At 39.3% G+C, this 19,386-nt stretch overlaps 1 protein-coding gene across 2 annotated transcripts in view; it reads right to left on the reverse strand.

The window, feature by feature from the left end:
- The window catches only part of nrg1 (neuregulin 1), a 54,541-nt gene that overhangs the window by 32,348 nt on the left and 2,807 nt on the right, over nt 1-19,386 (reverse strand). For both annotated transcript variants that reach the window (XM_030724004.1, XM_030724005.1), the window contains exon 3: nt 3,585-3,723. In XM_030724004.1, the coding sequence (XP_030579864.1) occupies nt 3,585-3,723 (139 nt within the window). The remainder of the gene's footprint in view (nt 1-3,584; nt 3,724-19,386) is intronic.

Genomic DNA, 19,386 nt, shown 5'->3' on the forward strand with positions numbered 1-19,386 from the left:
TGTCAAAGGATATCAGGGACAAGATTATAGACCTGCACAAGGCTGGAATGGGCTACAAGACCATCAGCAAGAAGCTTGGTAGGAAGGTGACAGCTGTTGGTTATTCAGAAATGGAAGAAATATAAAATGCCCATTGATTGCCATTGGTCTGGCGCTATATGCAAGAGCTTGCATCATGAAAACTACATGGGAGAAGCTTGTTAATTATCTGAAGACAGTTCAATTCAATTCAGTTTTATTTTATTTATTTAGGGCAAAAACAACAGCTGCCTCAAGGCACTTTATATGGTAATGTAAAGACCCTACAATAATGACAAAGAGAAGCCAATAGTGAAAACAACCCCCTATGAGCAGCACTAGGCACAGTGGGAAGGAAAAACTCCCTTTTACAGGAAGAAAACCCTCCGGCAGAACCAGGCTCAGGGAGGGGCAGTCATCTACCGTGACCACTTGGGGCTGAGGGGAGGGAGACAGGACAAAAGACACACTGTGGAAGAGAGCCAGAGATGAATAATAACTAATGATAAAATGCAGAGTGGGGTATAAACAAGTAAAAAGAGATGAATGAAAAGAAATACTCAGTGCATCATTGGAACCCCCCAACAGCCTAGGTCTATAGCAGCATAACTAAGGGATGGCTCAGGGTCACCTGATCCAGCCGTAATTATAAGCTTTATCAAAAAGGTCTGTTAAAAATAGAGAAGGTCTCTGTCACCCAATCCAAATTGGGAGTTGGTTCCACAAAAGAGGGGTCTGAAAGCTGAAGGCTCTGCCTCCGATTCTACTCTTGAGTATCCTAAGACCACAAGTAAGCCAGCAGCCAGAGAGTGAGGGCTCCATTGGGGTGATACAGTACTATGAGTCTTTAAGATAAGATGGGGCCTAGATTGTTCTTGTATATGAGGAGAATAATTTTAAATTCAATTCTGAATTTAACAGGGAGCCAATGAAGAGAAGCCAATATGGGAGAAAACTATGCCTCTCTCTTTCCCTCTCAGTAGTCTAGCTGCAGCTGTCAGTATTCAAACTGAAGGCTTTTCAGGCAGCTTTAGAACAGCCTGATAGTAATGAATTACAATAGTCAGCTAGAAGTAATAAATGCATGAATTAGCTTTTCAGCATCACTGAACAGACAGGAGTTTCTAATTTTAAAATTATTGTGCAAATGTAAAAATGCAGTCCTACAAATTGCTTAATATGTGCATTGAAGGACATATCCTGGTCAAAAGATTTCTCACAGTGTTACTGGAGGCCAAGTAATGCCATCCAGAGTAAGTATGTTGTTAGACACCATGTTTTAAGGTTTGTGGGGCCAAGTACAAGAACTTCAGTATTATCAGAAATTAGAAGCAGGAAATTAGAGGCCATCCTCTAATATCTTGTGTCTTCAAGACATTTGTGCAGTTTAACTAATTGATGAGTGTTATCTGGCTTCATGGATAGATAAAGTTGGGCATTATCTGCATAACAATGAAAATGTATGCAATGATTTCTAATAATACTGTTCAAGGGAAACATGTATAGTGTAAATAAAATTGGTCCTAGCATAGAACCCTGTGGTAAATGGACTAGTTCTTATATAGCACTTTACTACTCTGTCTGAGCACTCAAGCGCTTATACAACACAACACAACAAAACCCTGTGGAGCACAGAACCCTGTCAAGTCGCATTTCTGTGTTTTCCTGATTCCCCAAATACCTCAGTGTGGTTTTTAAACCCCCGCTTTGTGTGTATTGTCATTGTCACTGTCATGTCATACTCTTTGTTCTCTATGCTAGCCTGTGTTATTCTCCCAGATAAAACTGAGTTGATTTGATTATGCGATTCTTATAGTTGAAAGAGTTTTTGCTTTGCCCCTGCTAAATTGCTTTGAATAAAATATCCTGCATTTAAAGACTAAATTATGGCCATTCCCTTTTTAACTCTGTATTACAGTAAAGGAAACTTTGTGGATAGGTATTACATCTCTTCAATAGTTCTTGAAGAGATGGTAACTACATGTGGCTGTACTTGAAGGATCACAGAGGAGAGCTGCTGTTAGCAGGTGTCGCTGACAAATGGCACTTGCCCTGCAAGGCTACTCGGGCGGCGGAGGCAGGATAGACATCTGAAGTAATTATGTGTTGTTCGTGAACTAGCCAGCTCTACGAGGCGATTTTTGGCAAATTTTGTGCGCTCTTTTGTGCGCTCTTTTGAATTTCTTCTTTTTTTCACAAACCCTAATTATGAAAAAGTGGGAAATTGTGCAAAAAATAAATAAAATCAAAATTCAATAATTTGCAAAAAATCACAAACCCTTATTTTACCCACAACAGAACACAGAAAACATATCAAATATTTGAAATGAGAAAATGTATCATTTTAAAAATATATTTCCTTATTTCAATTTGAGGGCAGACATATCTTTAAAAAATGGGACAGGGTTCTGTGACACAGTTCACCACTATGTAGCATCCCCTCATCTTTTAATAATAGTCCATAAACATCTGGCAGCTAAGGAGACAGTTGCCAGACTTTCGGGAGAGGAATATTGTCTCATTCTTGTCTGAAACTGGATTCTAGCTACTTAACAGTCCTGGGTTTTCTGTGTCATATTTTTTCCTCTCTCATGATGTACCAAATGTTTTCAAAAGGTGAAAGGTTCTGGACTGTAGATCTTCTAGTATGAAGCCATTCTGTTGTAGCTGCAGCATCGTCTTGCTGAAAAATGCAAGGCCTTCCCTGAAAAAAAACATTATTTGGATGGGAGCATATGTTGCTCTAAAACCTGTATATACCTTTCGGCATTTATGGTGCCTTTTCAGATATCCACACCATCAGAGATGCAGGCTTTTGAATACCAATAACAAGCTGGATTGTCCCGCTTGTCCCCATGGCATCCAGTACTGATTTTTGGATCTGTCACTGTGCACAGATACTCCTGAATCTTTTGCTAATATAATGTATTGTAGGTGATGAAATGTCTTTGCAAGTATCTGCAATTTTATAATTGACTAATTTTACAATGATGAACAGTATTCTGAAACTGTTCCACAATTTGTAGACAGTTATTTGCAGAATAGTGAACCCACCTTTACTACTAAGAAACTCTGCCCATCTAAGATGCTATAAGATACTTTTATACACAGTTATCTTTCTGACCTGTTGCCAGTTAATGCCACTTATTTTTCAAGACTTTTGTTGCCCCTGCCCCAAATATTTTGAGACATACTGCTACCATCAAATTTAAGAAAAGGTAATAGTTTTCTTAAAATAGTACATTTTCTCAGCTTAAACATTTCATATATTTTCTGTGTTCTATATTGTGAATAAAATATGGGTTTGAGATTTACATTTCATTGTATTCTGTTTTTATTTAGACAGCTTTCCAACTTTTTCAGAATTGAGGTTGTATTATAAATTTATATCATATTTGTTTTCATGTTTTCATTCATGCCTACTTTTTAGATCAGGTAGCTTTGATGTAGTTAGTTAACATGATATATACACAAAAGGTACTTTATTCTGGCATTATAAATGCCACCAGTAACAGCTTCATATTCACTCAGATGAAATCATGATTAACCGACAGTTTGTGGCATACCTGCAGAGAAACTTTGTACTACCCGGCATAATTTCAAGGGTGAAGCACTCTCCTCCATTAACACAGTAGTTCCTCTGACTGTCACTGCAGCGTGTAACATGACTTGAGGTCTTGGCTGTTGTGGAGGTGCTGATGGTAGCTGGAAAGAAACGTCCATAATTAGCACATCAAGAAAACAACACATGGAAGTTACACTTATGGTGCACTCACACTGGGTATATGGTTAGCCTTTTCCATGCCCTAACACAAATGTCTTCTTCTCCCCACTTCCCTGTTGGCCTGTGCTCAACTAGGAGTGCCCATGTGAGTAGGCTAAAAACATAAACATGTATAAAGTGTATATTTGTTGAACATAGAATTTTGAAGATGAATGTAGTAGTGTATGGTGTCACAGAGGTTGCTACAGAAAACCTTTTAATTGTTTATTGTAAGACAATTTTGTTGCATTTTATTTAAATGAGTTACTTAAAAGACTTAAAAAGGGACCAGATGAAGAGCAATTCAGATGACCTATGAAAGAAAGATCAAGGGAACAGTTTACCCTGCCCACGGTAACCGGGGCCCCACCCTGGAGCCAGCCCTGGTGAGGGTCTGGGAGCAGCCCGAAGAGGAGACACGGGCCAGCGCTTCTGTAGGTCCACCACCCAAAAGAGGCATTGTAGGGGTCAGGTGCAATGGCGGAAGAGCTATGGCCAAGAGTGGAGGCCCTAGCAGACCAATCCCCAGCTATTGAGGCTGGTTACTGGGAGGTGAAACATGACCTCTCTGGTGGGGTGGGAGCCTGAGCCTACTGGAAGACTTTAATAGTCAAGTGGGCAATGGCAGTGAGACCTGGAGAAATTGGGAGAAATTGCCTGCTTGGTCTAAACCTGAGTGGTATTCTGTTATGGGACTTCTGTGCAAACCAGTTTGTCTATAACTAACACCATGTTCAATCATAAAGATGTCCATAAGTGCATGTGGTACCAGCATGCCCTAGGTTGCTTGCTGATGATTGATTTTGTAATCATATCATCAACTATGTGACTGTATGTTTGGGACACTCGAGTGAAGAGAGGAGCTGAGCTGTCAACTGATCACCAACTGGCGGTGAGTTGGATTAGGTGGCGGGGGAGTATGTTTGACAGACCCGGCACACCTAAACATATAGTGAGGGTGCACTGAGAACACTGAGCAGGGGCTCCAGTATGCAAGATCTTCATCTCTCCCCTCTGGCAGACCTTCCACAGTATTGTGAGGGAGTCCTATTGGACCATGTTCTGCACCTCCATTGTTGAGGCTGCTGCACAGAGCTGCGGCTGCAAGGTGGAGGACACCAGAGGTGAAGGGAGCCATCCAGCTGAAAAGGAATCGTATCGGGTATCAGGGCAGACCAAGCAGAATGCAGCTCAGGCAGTGGCTGAAGCAAAAACTCGGGTTTGGGAGGAGTTCAGGCAGGCCATGGAATAAGGCTCTTGGACTGCCTCAAAGCAGTTCTACCAAACTGTCAGGCAACTCAGGAGGGGTGCAGTGCTCGACTAACACAGTTTATTGTGCAGGTGGGCCACTGCTGACTTCTATAGTCTGCCCTTTGTCACCAGTTCTCTTCAATTTTTATGGACAGAATTTCTAGGTGTATTCAAGTGGTGGAAAGCTTCCACCTTGGTGGCCTCAGAATCTCATCTCTGCTTTTTGCAGATGATGTGGTGCTGTTGACGTCATTAGGTGGTGGCCTCAAGCTTGTACTGGAGTGGTTCATAGCCCAGTATGAAGCAGCAGGTATGAGAATTAGCACCTCTAATTCTGAGGCCATGGTTCTCAGCTGGAAAAAGGTGGAGTGCCCACTCTAGGTCAAAGACAAGTTGCTGCCCTAAGTGTCGTTACCAAAAAGTGACGTGTTTACACAGAGATGTTTCAGAAACAATACAGGACAGATTTACTGAGCAGGGCAAATTAGCATGATCTAATAATTGTGGGCTAAGTTACATGCAAAGAGGCAGCCAGTTCAATAATAATCAATATTCTGCAAAGAACAGTACAAATTAGCAGCGTAAAACCCAGCAGATACAATGAACGACTGAGTATTATAGTAGCCGAAAATATACTGTGTAAATACAGGACTTGCATATGTGTTTCTCTCTGAAAACATTATGGCAATTCAGCTAAATAATAGGCAGCTGATGGAGGATCAGTATTACAGATAACTATTCTGATTCAAACTCCTGGGGGCTGTGGTCCAGAGAACTGAGATGCTGGTGCAGTGCAGGATTTTTCCCAAGTAGAGCTCCAATGTTACTATCCTACCATATAAACCTGAAATATGTTTGTAACAGCTGACCTGAGCGATGTGTAGAAGAAAACAAAATTTACTTGCCATCACATCCCAACCTAGCCATGCATTAATGATGATGCTGTTACTATGCCACTGTTATAAACTGCCCACATTGCTCTGTGTTGTGTTTTTTTTTTCTTCAACATATTGTAAAATTCAGGCATTAATCTATGACACTAATACAGCATCATTAATAGTTGCATTTTGACAGACATTTAATCAAAATCTCAATATAACTGAGGAACAGACTTGGCTCTGAACACTCAGGGTGAGGACTGACCCTAACCTTGGTAATAAAGTGATATTTTTCACCAGTTGTTCTCATTTATATAACCTCCATGAAACAACAAGGTAAGAAAATGCTGGTGGTGAAGCACGATGTATATTTTGCAGTCCACATTCTGGATAGTGTAGTTTCAACATACACTATGCCAAAAGTTTACCCATTCACACACATTCATACAAGCACTTCCTTCTACAGGTAAGTGCTTACTACAGTATCTAACATTCACACACATTCATACTCTGACGGTTACATCGGAGAACAACTTAGGGTTCAGTATCTTGCCCAAGACTGGAGCAGCCAATAATCGAACCACCATCCTTCCCATTAGTAGATGACCTGCTGTACCTCCTGAGCTGCAGCCACCCCGTCAAACAAAAACACATTCCAAAACCGTGATGCAAACTTTATATAACTTCTTAATGGTGTTTTTCTCCAGGTGTGTAGCTTTTTTAATTACAAACCTTTAGATAACCACCTAGTTCATAATGTAATCTTCACATTCTTTATCCAAAGTACACATTCTGTTGAATCAACTGTAAATTACATTCATAGTAGTCACTCACTATGACTTTAGGGATTCGCTAGCTTAGTGTAGCTTAGAGTTGTTGTCTCTCTGCAGCTTCTATCCTCCTGTCATCCCCCCCAAAACCCCATTCCCACAGAGACTGTGTTTGCTCCCAGACCATCAAAAAACAAACCAAAAATCAGCCAAACAAAAATAGCATAAAAATTCACAAAGAAAGAACAATATAGCATCCTCAACTGCCCCAAAGAGTAAAACAGTTAAATTTGGATTATTAAACCACAGGTCTCGCTCATCGAAGTACTTGTTATTAAATTATTTAATAATTCGATTAGATTCAATTTATGTCACAAGTACAGTGGCAACAAAATGCAGATTGCATCTAACCAGAAGTGCTTGAATGGTGATTTAAAAAAAAAAACACACACATAATTGATCAATATATTGATTTATTCTTCCTTATGGCAATCTGGTAACAGCAGGATAAATATGTTAGTTTATGAATCAACATCCCAAAATCATACTAACTGTCAGAATCATCAAAGTACAGGCCAAGGAGGAGGAGTAGAAGCAATCTTCCACTCTGGCTTATTAATCAACTTAGCCTTGTACATCCTAATTGGAAAACTCAAAAACCTGTTTAGTTTGTTGTTATCTATCATGCACCTGGCTCTTACTTAGAGTTATTATCTGATTTCTCAGACTTTTTATCTGATCAGCCTCAATACTGCGTTTAATTTATTATTAGACTCAATTGGCTTCCCTCAAAGTATAAATGAGCCCACCCACCATTTTAATCACACGATCTTGTTCTGACATGGCACAGAAACTGAACATTGAATCGTATTCCCTGAAAACCCTCTTTTGTCTGTTTATTTCTTAATAATATTTACATTTTCAATAATGGATTCCACATGCTGTAGCTAAGATATAATTCCTCCACTATTATCTTCTTCTGTGCCATGTGCCAGCACAATGCAGATCAAACTCTACTCCCTCAGAGATCAGTTATCTTGTTAATAGTGTTACATCTTCATTGCATACTGTGGCTCCCCTGAAAAATTAAGCCTCAAATCAGAAGTGCTAGACTTCCTGGTCTAACTCTCAAACACGCAGCTTAAAGCAGATAACCCATAAGCCAGGGAGGAAATGACATATCAATAATTTAGAAGATCTTCATTTAGCCTGGAAAAAGAGTTTGTTGCTGAATAAAAGACCTCCATAAAGCTAAGATATCTTACAATTCTTCACTGATTTAGGAAAATCAGCTTTTTTTCCAGCAAGGTAGGCAGGCTGACAAAGAGTCAGCGTTCTGTTGAGCCGATAATTTCTTTAATCTTCATGAACTTCTTCACAAACAGAATTTGAGAAACTATTTGAGAAAAAAATTATTCATGACTATCTCACAGATGTACCATTGCGTACAGCTACTTTCAATACTACTGATATTTAATTAGACTCACTCTGATTGATCTTTCTGATTTAACTTCAATAATTACTTCGGTAATTGCCGTGAGTGCTTTGAGTGCTCAAGTAGAGCAGAAAAGGACTGTATAAGAATCAGTCCATTAACCATTTACTTTTTCCAAACAATGAGCGTTTCTATTAGACCCAACTCCTACAAGACTGCTCAAAGAAGTCTTACCATTAATTAATGTGTTGATCTTAAATATGAACAACCTATCTCTATTAATAGGCTACATACCACAGGCCTTTAAGGTAGCAGTAATTAAACCATTACTTAAAAAGCCATTTCCTGCTTCTAGATTCAGATAAAACTGAAGTTATTGTATTTGGCCTATAAATCTTCAAAGCATGGTGTCTGACCAGATACTTACTCTGGTTAGACACTACTTATTCCTGTGCTTTAAGGCCCCTCTTCTGTGGAGCCAGCTCCCAGTTTGGATTCAGGAAACAGACACCATCTCTACTTTTAAGATTAGTTTTAAAACTTTCCTTTTTGATCAAGCTTATAGTTAGGGCTGGATCAAATGACCCGGAACCCTTGATGTCAACCACTTCTTCTGTCTGTTGATGATACATCTCATTCAGGGGCTTGGTCATCCATAGTAGTTCTCATCCTGTTCCTCATCACTCTCTATCTGTAGCTTTCATTGTGTTTATGCACCATATTAAAATCAGATTTTTTGAAGAAAACATTTTCTTAATGCAAAAATAAATAAGGTATATACAAACTAAAATAAAGTATAAATAAAATAGCCTTAACTCTGTATTCTTACATTAGTAGGAGAGACAAAAAGCTCTAACAGTTTTGGAGGCTGTGTGGACTTAATGTTGTCATACTTTTTATTTATATGTGCCTCCTAAATACATTTCTACTACAGGTCTATTTTTACATGCTAGTGTGGGTGAAATGCTGACATTTATATGGTGAGCTCTGCAGAGTCATGCATTAACGAAGCATCAAAGCAAGAATGTGCATTGAGGATTTTTTTTTGTAATCAAGTTGTTTGAGTTACTCAGTGAATCATTGCAGCCCTACTTTAATTTAATTTAATTTTTGAGTCTGCTTCTGGGGCACCTGACATTTCCTTCAGCTCTGGTGTTTTTAATTGCATGAGACAACTACCACTCAAGTATCTGTACGACCTCATGCTTGCCATGTACCAGAATCATTGGATATCAGCCAAACTAAAGTGCAAGCATTGCCCTATAACCAAGATCCAAAAATGCTTGGCACCAGATAAGATCTAAAGCCAACAGAGCAAAAATCCACCAGCCTCTTCTTCCTGCTGAGACGGCCTCTGCCTGTGCTTGGGTCAGCTGATGCAACTCCTGCTCCTTATTCTGTGCACTTTATTGACAATGTGACTACTGCGCAGTATAGTACAAAAAGTAACTGTCTAAATATGTTATTTGAGCCATTGTTTTACTGCAGCTATAATTATGCAAGTGTTTGCTTTCAATGACCTTAAAGAGCAAACCCTTAAAGAGCACGGAGTCTGCAGCTGAGAGGATAATGATAAAATGATCAGGAGCAGGTTATGTTCAGAGTATCAGTTTCAAATCGGCTGAAAGTTCCTCTTTTATTTACAGCATGTCTTAACTGCAATATAGATTCACTGCTGAGGGAATCCATTTTATATGTGAAGCTTGTTAAGGCATACCTTACTAAAACCACTGAATGAAGTGCAAACTGCATGTCACATTGTTACGGGAATATGCGTGTATTAATTTGGTGATTTCGAAAATTGATAAAAATGTTGTTATACTTGATTTTAACCTGCTGCTTAATCACTTTTACACAGCTGGAACTGCAGCACTAGAACACAGAGCACCCATATTACTTCATATCTCCTTCATTAGGCTGTGGGACAGTAATCTTAAATGTTTAAATGAACCCAGTTTAAAGTTTCAGAGCTTTAATGTGCAGCTATCACCTTAGCTGTCACCTTGAAATGTTTCTTTTATTGTTCTGTGTGCTAGATAAACGATTTACTCCAGCATTAATTATGTCCTTTTTTACAACAGAGTTGCATTTTACTGGTATATTTTTTATTTTCTTTATATATTTTTGTTTAATAACCATTTGATAACATATCTGGAGTAGGTGGCACTACTCCAGATATGGGATATTTTTTTGTGAAAGAAAAGTCATATGACTCATGAAATGGCCCTTTTAGACTGGTTAGATGCTGCCAACACCACCCCTTTCATGTGAACACACTGGGGAAACCCAGGGATAACTTAACAAGTTAATAACCAGTTTTGTGTGGTCTTTTATCCTGATTGCCACTGTTAGGGTAAGTGAATCCAGGTAATGGAAAGATACCCTGGGTATGTTGAGCTAGCTTTGTAGTATAGGGCCCAGACCTTTGGCTTGATGTCCTTCACAAACATGTTGCCTGGAATTATAAGAAAACTTTATGAAACTCACAAGGGCCATCCTTTCTCACAGATTCTGTCTACAAACATTTGTGTGGATTAGCCTTTTTTTCAGTTGGAACAAAATAAACAAAAATTATTCTTGTACACAGATTCCAAAGGAAGTAGAGACTTGAGACTCTGTATTGGCCTGTCATGAAGGCATCTCTTAACTGTTGACCTTTCCAATCTGGGGTGGTTATCCCACATTTTAAGAAAGAGGGTGAGAGGGTGTGGTCAAGGGTTTCACATTCCTTAGCCTCTCTGGGAAGGTCTATGCCACGGTACTGAAGAGGAGAGTCCATCTGTTGGTCAACCCTTAGATACAGGAGGAACAGTGAAGGTTTCGTCCCAGTCATGGAGCATTGGACAATCCCTTTATCCTTTTAAGGATTTCCAAGTGTGTGTGGGAGTTTTCCCAACCAGTTTGCATGTGTTTTGGGGACTTGTCCCTCAGGTTGTCCCATGGGGCTGCTTCAGTAATGAGATGACAGGTGCTGGTCTTAAAATTAGAATATCATGAAAAAGTTGATTTATTTCAGTAATTCCATTCAAAAAGTGAAACTTGTATATTATATTCATTCATTACATGGAGACTGATATATTTCAAATGTTTATTTCTTTTAATTTTGATGATTATAACTGACAACTAATGAAAACCCCAAATTCAGTATCTCAAAAAATTAGAATATTGTGGAAAGGTTCAATATTGAAGACACCTGGTGCCACACCCCAATCAGTTAATGCCTTTAAATGGTCTCTCAGTCTAGTTCTGTAGGCTACACAATCATGGGAAAGACTACTGACCTTCGACACCTTGCACAAGGAGGGCAAGACACAAAAGGTCATTGCTAAAGAGGCTGGCTGTTCACAGAGCTCTGTGTCCAAGCACATTAATAGAGTGGAGAAGGGAAGGAAAAGATGTGGTAGAAAAAGTGTACAACAACAGGGATAACTGCACCCTGGAGAGGATTGTGGAACAAAAGCCATTCAAAAATGTGGGGGAGATTCACAAAGAGTGGACTGCAGCTGGAGTCAGAGCTTCAAGAACCACCACACACAGACGTATGCAGACATGGGTTTCAGCTGTTGCAGTCCTTGTTTTGAGCCACTCTTGAACAAGAGACGGCGTCAGAAGCGTCTCCCTGGGCTAAAGACAAAAAGGACTGGACTGCTGCTGAGTGCTCCAAAGTTATGTTCTCTGATCAAAGTCAATTTTGCATTTCCTTTGGAAATCAAGGTCCCAGAGTCTGGAGGAAGAGAGGAGAGGCACTGAATCCACGTTGCTTAAGGTCCAGTGTAAAGTTTCCACAGTCAGTGATGGTTTGGGGTGCCATGTCATCTGCTGGTGTTGGTCCACTGTGTTTTCTGAGGTCAAAGGTCAATGCAGCCGTCTAGCAGGAAGTTTTAGAGCACTTCATGCTTCCTGCTGCTGACCAACTTTATGGAGATGCAGATTTCATTTTCCAACAGGACTTGGCACCTGCACACAGTGCCAAAGCTACCAGTACCTGCTTTAAGGACCAAACTCGCCTGACCTTAACTCCATAGAAAATCTATGGGCTATTGTGAAGAGGAAGATGGGATATGCCAGACCCAACAATTCAGAAGAGCTGAAGGCCACTATCAGAGCAACCTGGGCTCTCATAGCACCTGAGCAGTGCCACAGACTGATCGACTCCATGCCACGCCGCACTGCTGCAGTAATCCAGGAGCCCCAACTAAGTATTGAGAGCTGTAGATGCTCATACTTTTCATGTTCATACTTTTCAGTTGGCCAACATTTCTAAAAATCCTTTTTTTGTATTGGTCTTAAGTAATATTCTAATTTTCTGAGATAGTGAATTTGGGGTTTTTTCATTAGTTGTCAGTTATAATCATCAAAATTAAAAGAAATAAACATTTGAAATATATTAGTCTGTGTGTAATGAATGAATATAATATACAAGTTTGACTTTTTGAATGGAATTACTGAAATAAATCAACTTTTTCATGATATTCTAATTTTATGACCAGCACCTGTATAGTGTGAACAAGTGCAGTGAGAGCTTGGTCTGATTGCTTGTGACAAACTGACAAGACTCATTTCCAGTTGCTGTAGGACTATTGGTCACCAATTTCTAGCCACAGTGTTGGGGTGGCAGGTTATCTCAAGACCTGCTTTTTGCAGATGAGGTGGTTCTGCTGGCCTTGTTGTGCAATGACCTCCAACCTGGAGCACTTTGCAGCCAAGTGTAAATCGGCTAGGCTAAGAAGGGACAGAAGGGACATGTTTAGCCGCATGTTCTCCTTAAATTTCTGGCTGTCTGAGTGGTGTCCAAAAATTATGTGGCCTTTATAGATAATTGGGAAACTTTCTGGGGGAAACCTGGTCTTGTTAGAAGAGATGGCATCCATCCCACTTTGGATGGAGCAGCTCTCATTTCTAGAAGTCTGGCCAAATTTATTAAACCCCGACTAAACAGGACTTTCCAGGGTTGAGACCAGGAAGCAGAGTGACAGTCATACAGGCCTCTATGCAGCTTCTCTGCTCTTGTCATTCATCTAAAACCCCATTCCCATAGAGACTGTGTTTGATCCCAGTCCACCAAAAAACAAACCAAAAATCAGTAAAAACCAACTTATGCATAATAATTCACAAAGAAAGAACAATATAGCATCCTTAACTGCCCCAAAGAGTAAAACAGATAAGTGTGGATTATTAAACATTAGGTTTCTCTCTTCTAAGTCCCTGTTAGTAAATAATCTAATAATTGATCAACATATTGATTTATTCTGCCTTACAGAAACCTGGTTACAGCAGGACAAATATTTAGGTAGTTTAAATGAATCAACAACCTGCAGCTCTTATCGCTTCCTTTAAATTCCTTGCATATAGGAAATTGAAATATTTAGGCATTACTTTTACCCACTCATTTAATGAGCTGTTTGATGAGAACTTTGTGCCCTTGTTTGGATCGGCTACCATGAGCCTGGAAAAAATGGGCCTCTCTTCCCCTGTCTCTTATTGGGTGCATCAATCTAATTAAAATCAACATTTTGCTAAAATTTTTATATCTGTTTCAACTTATTCCCATTTTGATAAATAAAACCTTTTTTATTAAACTGGATAAAATACCGACTCCCTTTATCTGGGGCAACAAACCTGCACGTCTGAAGATTGCATCTCTCCCAGCGTCGCAATTAAATCGCTCCTTACCAGTCCTGTCATTCGGGATTCCTTCAGGATTTGGCTCCAATTTAGGAGACATTTTGGCCTTCACAATGGCACTATTTTCACTCCAATTGTTAGCAACCCTCAGTTCCTGCCGGTATGCACAGATGCAGCCTTTCAGTTGTGGTCAGAGAGGGGCATTAAGACCATCAACGACCTCGAAATTGACAGTTTTTACATCCTTCCCAGTTTTGATGGAGAAGTTCAAGTTACCTAGTAGCCACTTATTCAGTTTCTTTCAAATCAGACATTTTGTATGTCACCTTTTACCTCACTTTCCCAGTCGCCCTCCCGAGTCTTTGATCAACCATTTTTTTCTTGGCTCCAGCTCAAAGGAGATTGATTTCCACCATTTACACCATTATCAGCTCTCCAGATGCTGCCCTAGCGAATTCCCTTAAACTCACCTGGGAGCATGACCTGGCAATGTCCATCTCTAAAGAACAGTGGTCTCTTGTACTAAATAGGGTTTACTAATCCTCTATTTGCGCTAGACACTGGCTACTGCAATTTAAAGTGCTGCACAAACTCCATCTAACTAATGCCAGGCTAGCTAAAATATTTCCAGGTCGCTCCGATGCGTGCACCAGATGTGGTCACTCGCCAGCAAATCATTTACACATGTTCTGGTCATGTCCTAAACTATCAGCCTTTTGGTCTGATATTTTCACTACACTTAGTCGGGCGCTGGGAGTTACTTTGGATTTGGATCCCTCTCTACCTATTTTTGGAGTTTCTTTCGGCCAGCTGCTGCATTTTGTACAGCCTGCAGCCAACAAATGATTGACAAAGCCTACATATAAAGAATTATAATAGTCTAAGCAAGAGGTAATAAAATTACACTCTCAAATTCAAGTAGTGGGAGGCAGGCCTTAACCTTACTGAAAGAAGCTTTCAACCTCAGTTGAAAGAAGCTCTACTGTTAAGATGAGCTTCTTTCAACTAAGGTCAAATATTTATTTTTATCAAATTTTAAACCACAGTCAAAAATCACACTAAGGTTCTTTGCAACTGGTTGACAGTAAGAAGCTAAAAAAAAAAACAATAGCGTTGTCATACCTACAGTACCTAAAAGAGTGGGTTGCCCAAATAAAATAATTTCTGTTTTGGTTTTGTTCAGATTAAGGAATTTTATCTTATGGAAAACTAAAAATCAGTTTTATTAGTTGTTATCTATCATCCACCTGGCCCTTACTTAGAGTTATAATCTGATTTCTCAGACTTCTTATCTGATTTAGTCCTCAATTCAGATAAAAATAATTATAATTTTTAACATCCATCTAGATGCTGAAAATGACAGCCTCAACACTGCTTTTAATCTATTATTAGACACAGGTGCCGTTTACACGAGACCGTTTTCATTTTGAAACGGTGTCGTTTTGATGCGTTTCGGCCTTGCGTTTACACGACAACGGTGTCGTTTTGATGCGTTTCGCCCTTCTGTTTACACGACAACAGAGTGAAAACGATGTGTTTCAGAAACGGGGTCCAGAGTGGAGCGTTTCAGAAACGCACCGGCTTGCGTTTTCGTGTAAACACTTGAAACCGGGGTGATTTGAAAACGCTCGACTCGCACATGCGCACTATGGTTGCGACGGCCAGTTTTTCGCGCACGCGCAAACTGATAAACAGTACTCGCGGATTCACGAGTGCTTCTTATGCTTTTCCTGTGTTTTTACCGTTTTGTAATTCAGCGTTGTGTGCAGCAGCGATCCAACCTCATCATCTGTCCACACAAAACCTCTCACATTGGCCGTTTTGTAAGTAATGAACAATTTGCCGCACTACCTACTGTGTCACTCCACGCATGCGCGTCTTGCGTAAACAAACTGCAAAGAGAAAACCAACGCCAACTTGTGGCCTGGCATGGGAACTACATCGTTTTCATCGTTTCACATGTCCTCGTGTAAACGCGGATCGTTTCTGAAACGCCATCGTGTAAACGAAAGGCTGAAACGCATCAAAACGACACCGTTTCCAGTGAAAACGGCTTCGTGTAAACGGCACCTCAATTGGCTTCTCTCAAAAGGTAAATCAGCTCACCCACCACTTTCACACTCTGGCTCTTGTTCTGACATATGGCATAGAAACTGAATATTTAACAGTATTCCCTGAAAACCCTCTTTTGTCTGATCATTTCTTAATGACATTTACATTTACAATAATGAATTACACAGCAGTGGGGAATACATTTCACTACATTACATATCTTTTTGAAAGTGATGTAAAAATAACTTTAAGAATATAATTCCGCCACTGTTCTTCAGTGTCATGTGCCAACACAATGCAGAGCAGCTACCTAAACTCTACGCCTGCAGAGGTTTATTGTTAATAGTGTTACATCTTCATTGCGTACAACTCTGGATACTGTGACTCCTCTGAAAAAGAAATCCTCAAATCAGAAGTGCCTGATTCAAGCAGATCTTCATTTAACCTGGAAAGAGTTTGTTGCTCTTTTAAAAAGCCCTGCGTGAAGCTAGGACATCTTACTATTCATCACTGAAGAAAATAAGAACAGCCCCAGGTCAGGCTGACAATGTGTCAGAGCTCTGTTGAGTCAAGTTTTCCTTTAACCTCAACTAATAACAATGTCGTGAATTTCTTCACAAATAAAATTTTAACCATTAGAGAAAAAATTTATAACCATCTCATAGATATATCATTATGCACAGCTACTTTCAATACTACTGATTTATTTAGACTCTCTCTCCCCAAGTGATTTTTCTGAGTTAACTTCAATACTTATTTCGTCCAAACCATCAACAACTCCATTCTTACAAGACTGCTCAAACAAGTCCTGCCATTAATAATGCTTTGATCTTTCCAACCTTCCTTTTCTCTCAAAGACTCTCGAAAGAGTAGTTGTAAAACAGCTAACTGATCATCTGCAGAGGAACAGTTTATTTGAAGAGTTTCAGTCAGGGTTCAGAGTTCATCACAGCATTAGTGAAGGTTACCAATGATCTTCTCACAGCCTCTGACAGTGGACTCATCTCTGTTCTTGTCTTGTTTGATCTCAGTGTGGTGTTTGACAATGTTGGCCATAATATTTTATTACAAAGATTAGAACATGCTGTAGGTATTTAAGGTACTGCACTGCAGTGATTTGAATCATATCTATCTAACAGACTCCAATTTATTCATGTAAATGGGGAGTCTTCTTTACACACTAAGGTTAATTATGGAGTCCCACAGTGTTCTGTGCTAGGACCAGTTCTATTTACATTATACATGCTTCCCTTAGGCAGTTTTATTAGAAGACATAACATTAATTTTCAGTGTTATGCAGATGATACTCAACTTTATCTATCCATGAAACCAGCTTTATTCATACATGAAACCAGATGACATACACCAATTAGTTAAACTGCAGGAATGTCTTAAAGACATTCCTGCAGTTTAACACCTCTAATTTCCTGCTTCTAAATTCAGATAAAACTCAGCTTATTGTGCTCAGCCCCACAAATCTTAGAAACACGCTGCCTAACCAGATACTTCTTCTGGATGGCATTACTTTGGCCTCCAGTAACACTGTGGTTGGAGAAATTGGAGTCATTTTTGACCAGGATGACTCCCTAACTGCACAAATTAAACAAATATGTAGGACTGTTTTCTTTCATTTGTGTAGTATCTATAAAATGAGAAACATCCTGTCTCAGAGTGATGCTGAAAACTAGTTCATGCATTTTTACTTCTAGGCTGGACTATTGTAATTAATTATTATCAGGTTGTCCTAAAAACTCCCTGAAAAGAGTGGGAGGTTTTGAATAATCAAGCCCCATTTTATCTTGGAGACTTCACAGCACTGTATCACCCCAATAAATCACTTTGCTTTCAGACTGCTGGCTTACTTGTGGTTCCTGGGGTATTTAAAAATAGAATGGGAGGCTGAGCCTTCAGCTTTCAAGATTCAGGATTCCTTTATTGTCATTGCATATGCAAGTATATGCAACAAGATCCAGATCTGCTACTCAAAACAGCTGCCCTCTCAGTTAAAAGAGATAAGTAATAATTAAAGAAATAGAGTAAGCGCACACAAAATAGTAAATAGTAAAATAAAAATAAAAATTGAATCCACAATCAATTTTTGTACGGTCTTTTATTTGATAAATGAATAAAACTGAATTGAACTGAATTTCAGAATAATATCTACAGGGACTACTCCCTGAGCTAACATGAAACACTTTACCCTTTCTATGGGTAAAGATCTTGCTGTGTTTCCCAAGACTGAATCTATCACTATTACAATAACTAGCTTATCTCTTCTCAAATGCATTTACTATTTAAATATTATACAGTAGTAGACTGTAATAAAATGTGCATCTTAGAGAAATTAATTTTGTAAAAGGTTTAATTTTATGATTTGCATATTTCAGTAGAGCAACATTTAGATTTCAATTCATCCTGAGGATCTGTTTTTATTATGCAAATTGCAGCTGAGTAACACTGTTTGTCCATTGCGGGACATTAAAGTTTATTTGATTTGATTGATTGATTTGATCTTGCAAATATGTCATCCAGCTAATCATTGGCTTTTTGCTCCCACAATGTGAAACAACCCATCTAAGCTTTTATAGCATACAGGAGGCATCTCAGTCTTTATACAAGATGCTCTTGTCCTGCATTAATGGTTCTTTACATTTAGGAAAGGGGCGCTGTAACAGTTTTTTGCCATATTGACAACTGGTGAAAATAGTTTTTCTTTAATATGTTAAGTTCCTAGAATTTGCATTACATGATGCTTACTACACATGGTATATAATACCACAAAACACATTAGTATCTCAGAAATTTAACTCTTCAACTTTTTTTTTATAAGATTATGACCTTCCTATTGTTGGCCTTCCTTGTCTATAATATTATAGGTCTTTTAATAGCAAGACCTATATAAGATCAATAACAGGTGGGCATGTGAAAAACATGCCCACCTGTTATTGATCTTATATAGGTCTTGCTATTAAAAGGTCATTAAATTATTCAACACCTTACTCCTCCAATAGAGCATGCCACCCTGAGATATGGCTGGCCGGCTGGCAGTCTTGTTCTCCCAGAGCTTCAAATCCTTTCTGTCAAATACGCGTGTCACAGTAATATGCAAAGGCATTGGTGCCTTGAAACACTGGCTGCAAAACTGCTAGATGTTGAGAGTTAAGAGAAGGTAAAGAGACCAGTCCTGTTATTGCCGTAACCTGGTATCAGTACAAAAGGACATCTTGAGGCATTTGTATGATAGCAGCAGAAGCTTTGACCAAATGGGAGCATTTGGAAGCGTGGAAGTAAAAACAGGCTGGGAAGCCCTTTTCTTCTTATTTTTTTGTTTCACATTGGAATGGATGGCTGTGGCTGAGAAGATACAGGTTAAAGTTCAATAGCTCTTCCAGTACATGTTCAAATGTTCAAAACCTAGCAAACAAACCTCATGGCCCGCTTGCCTTTCTCTGTGGAGTTTTCCCTATGTTCTCCCTATGCCTGTGTGGGCTCTCTCCAGGTATTCCAGCTTCCTCCCACAGGCCAAAGACATGCATGTTAGGTTCATTGGTGATTCTAAATTAGCCATAGGTGTGAGTGTGAGCATGAATTATT

Source organism: Archocentrus centrarchus, unplaced genomic scaffold (genome assembly GCF_007364275.1).
Source record: "Archocentrus centrarchus isolate MPI-CPG fArcCen1 unplaced genomic scaffold, fArcCen1 scaffold_30_ctg1, whole genome shotgun sequence".
NCBI classification, from domain to species: Eukaryota; Metazoa; Chordata; class Actinopteri; order Cichliformes; family Cichlidae; genus Archocentrus; species Archocentrus centrarchus.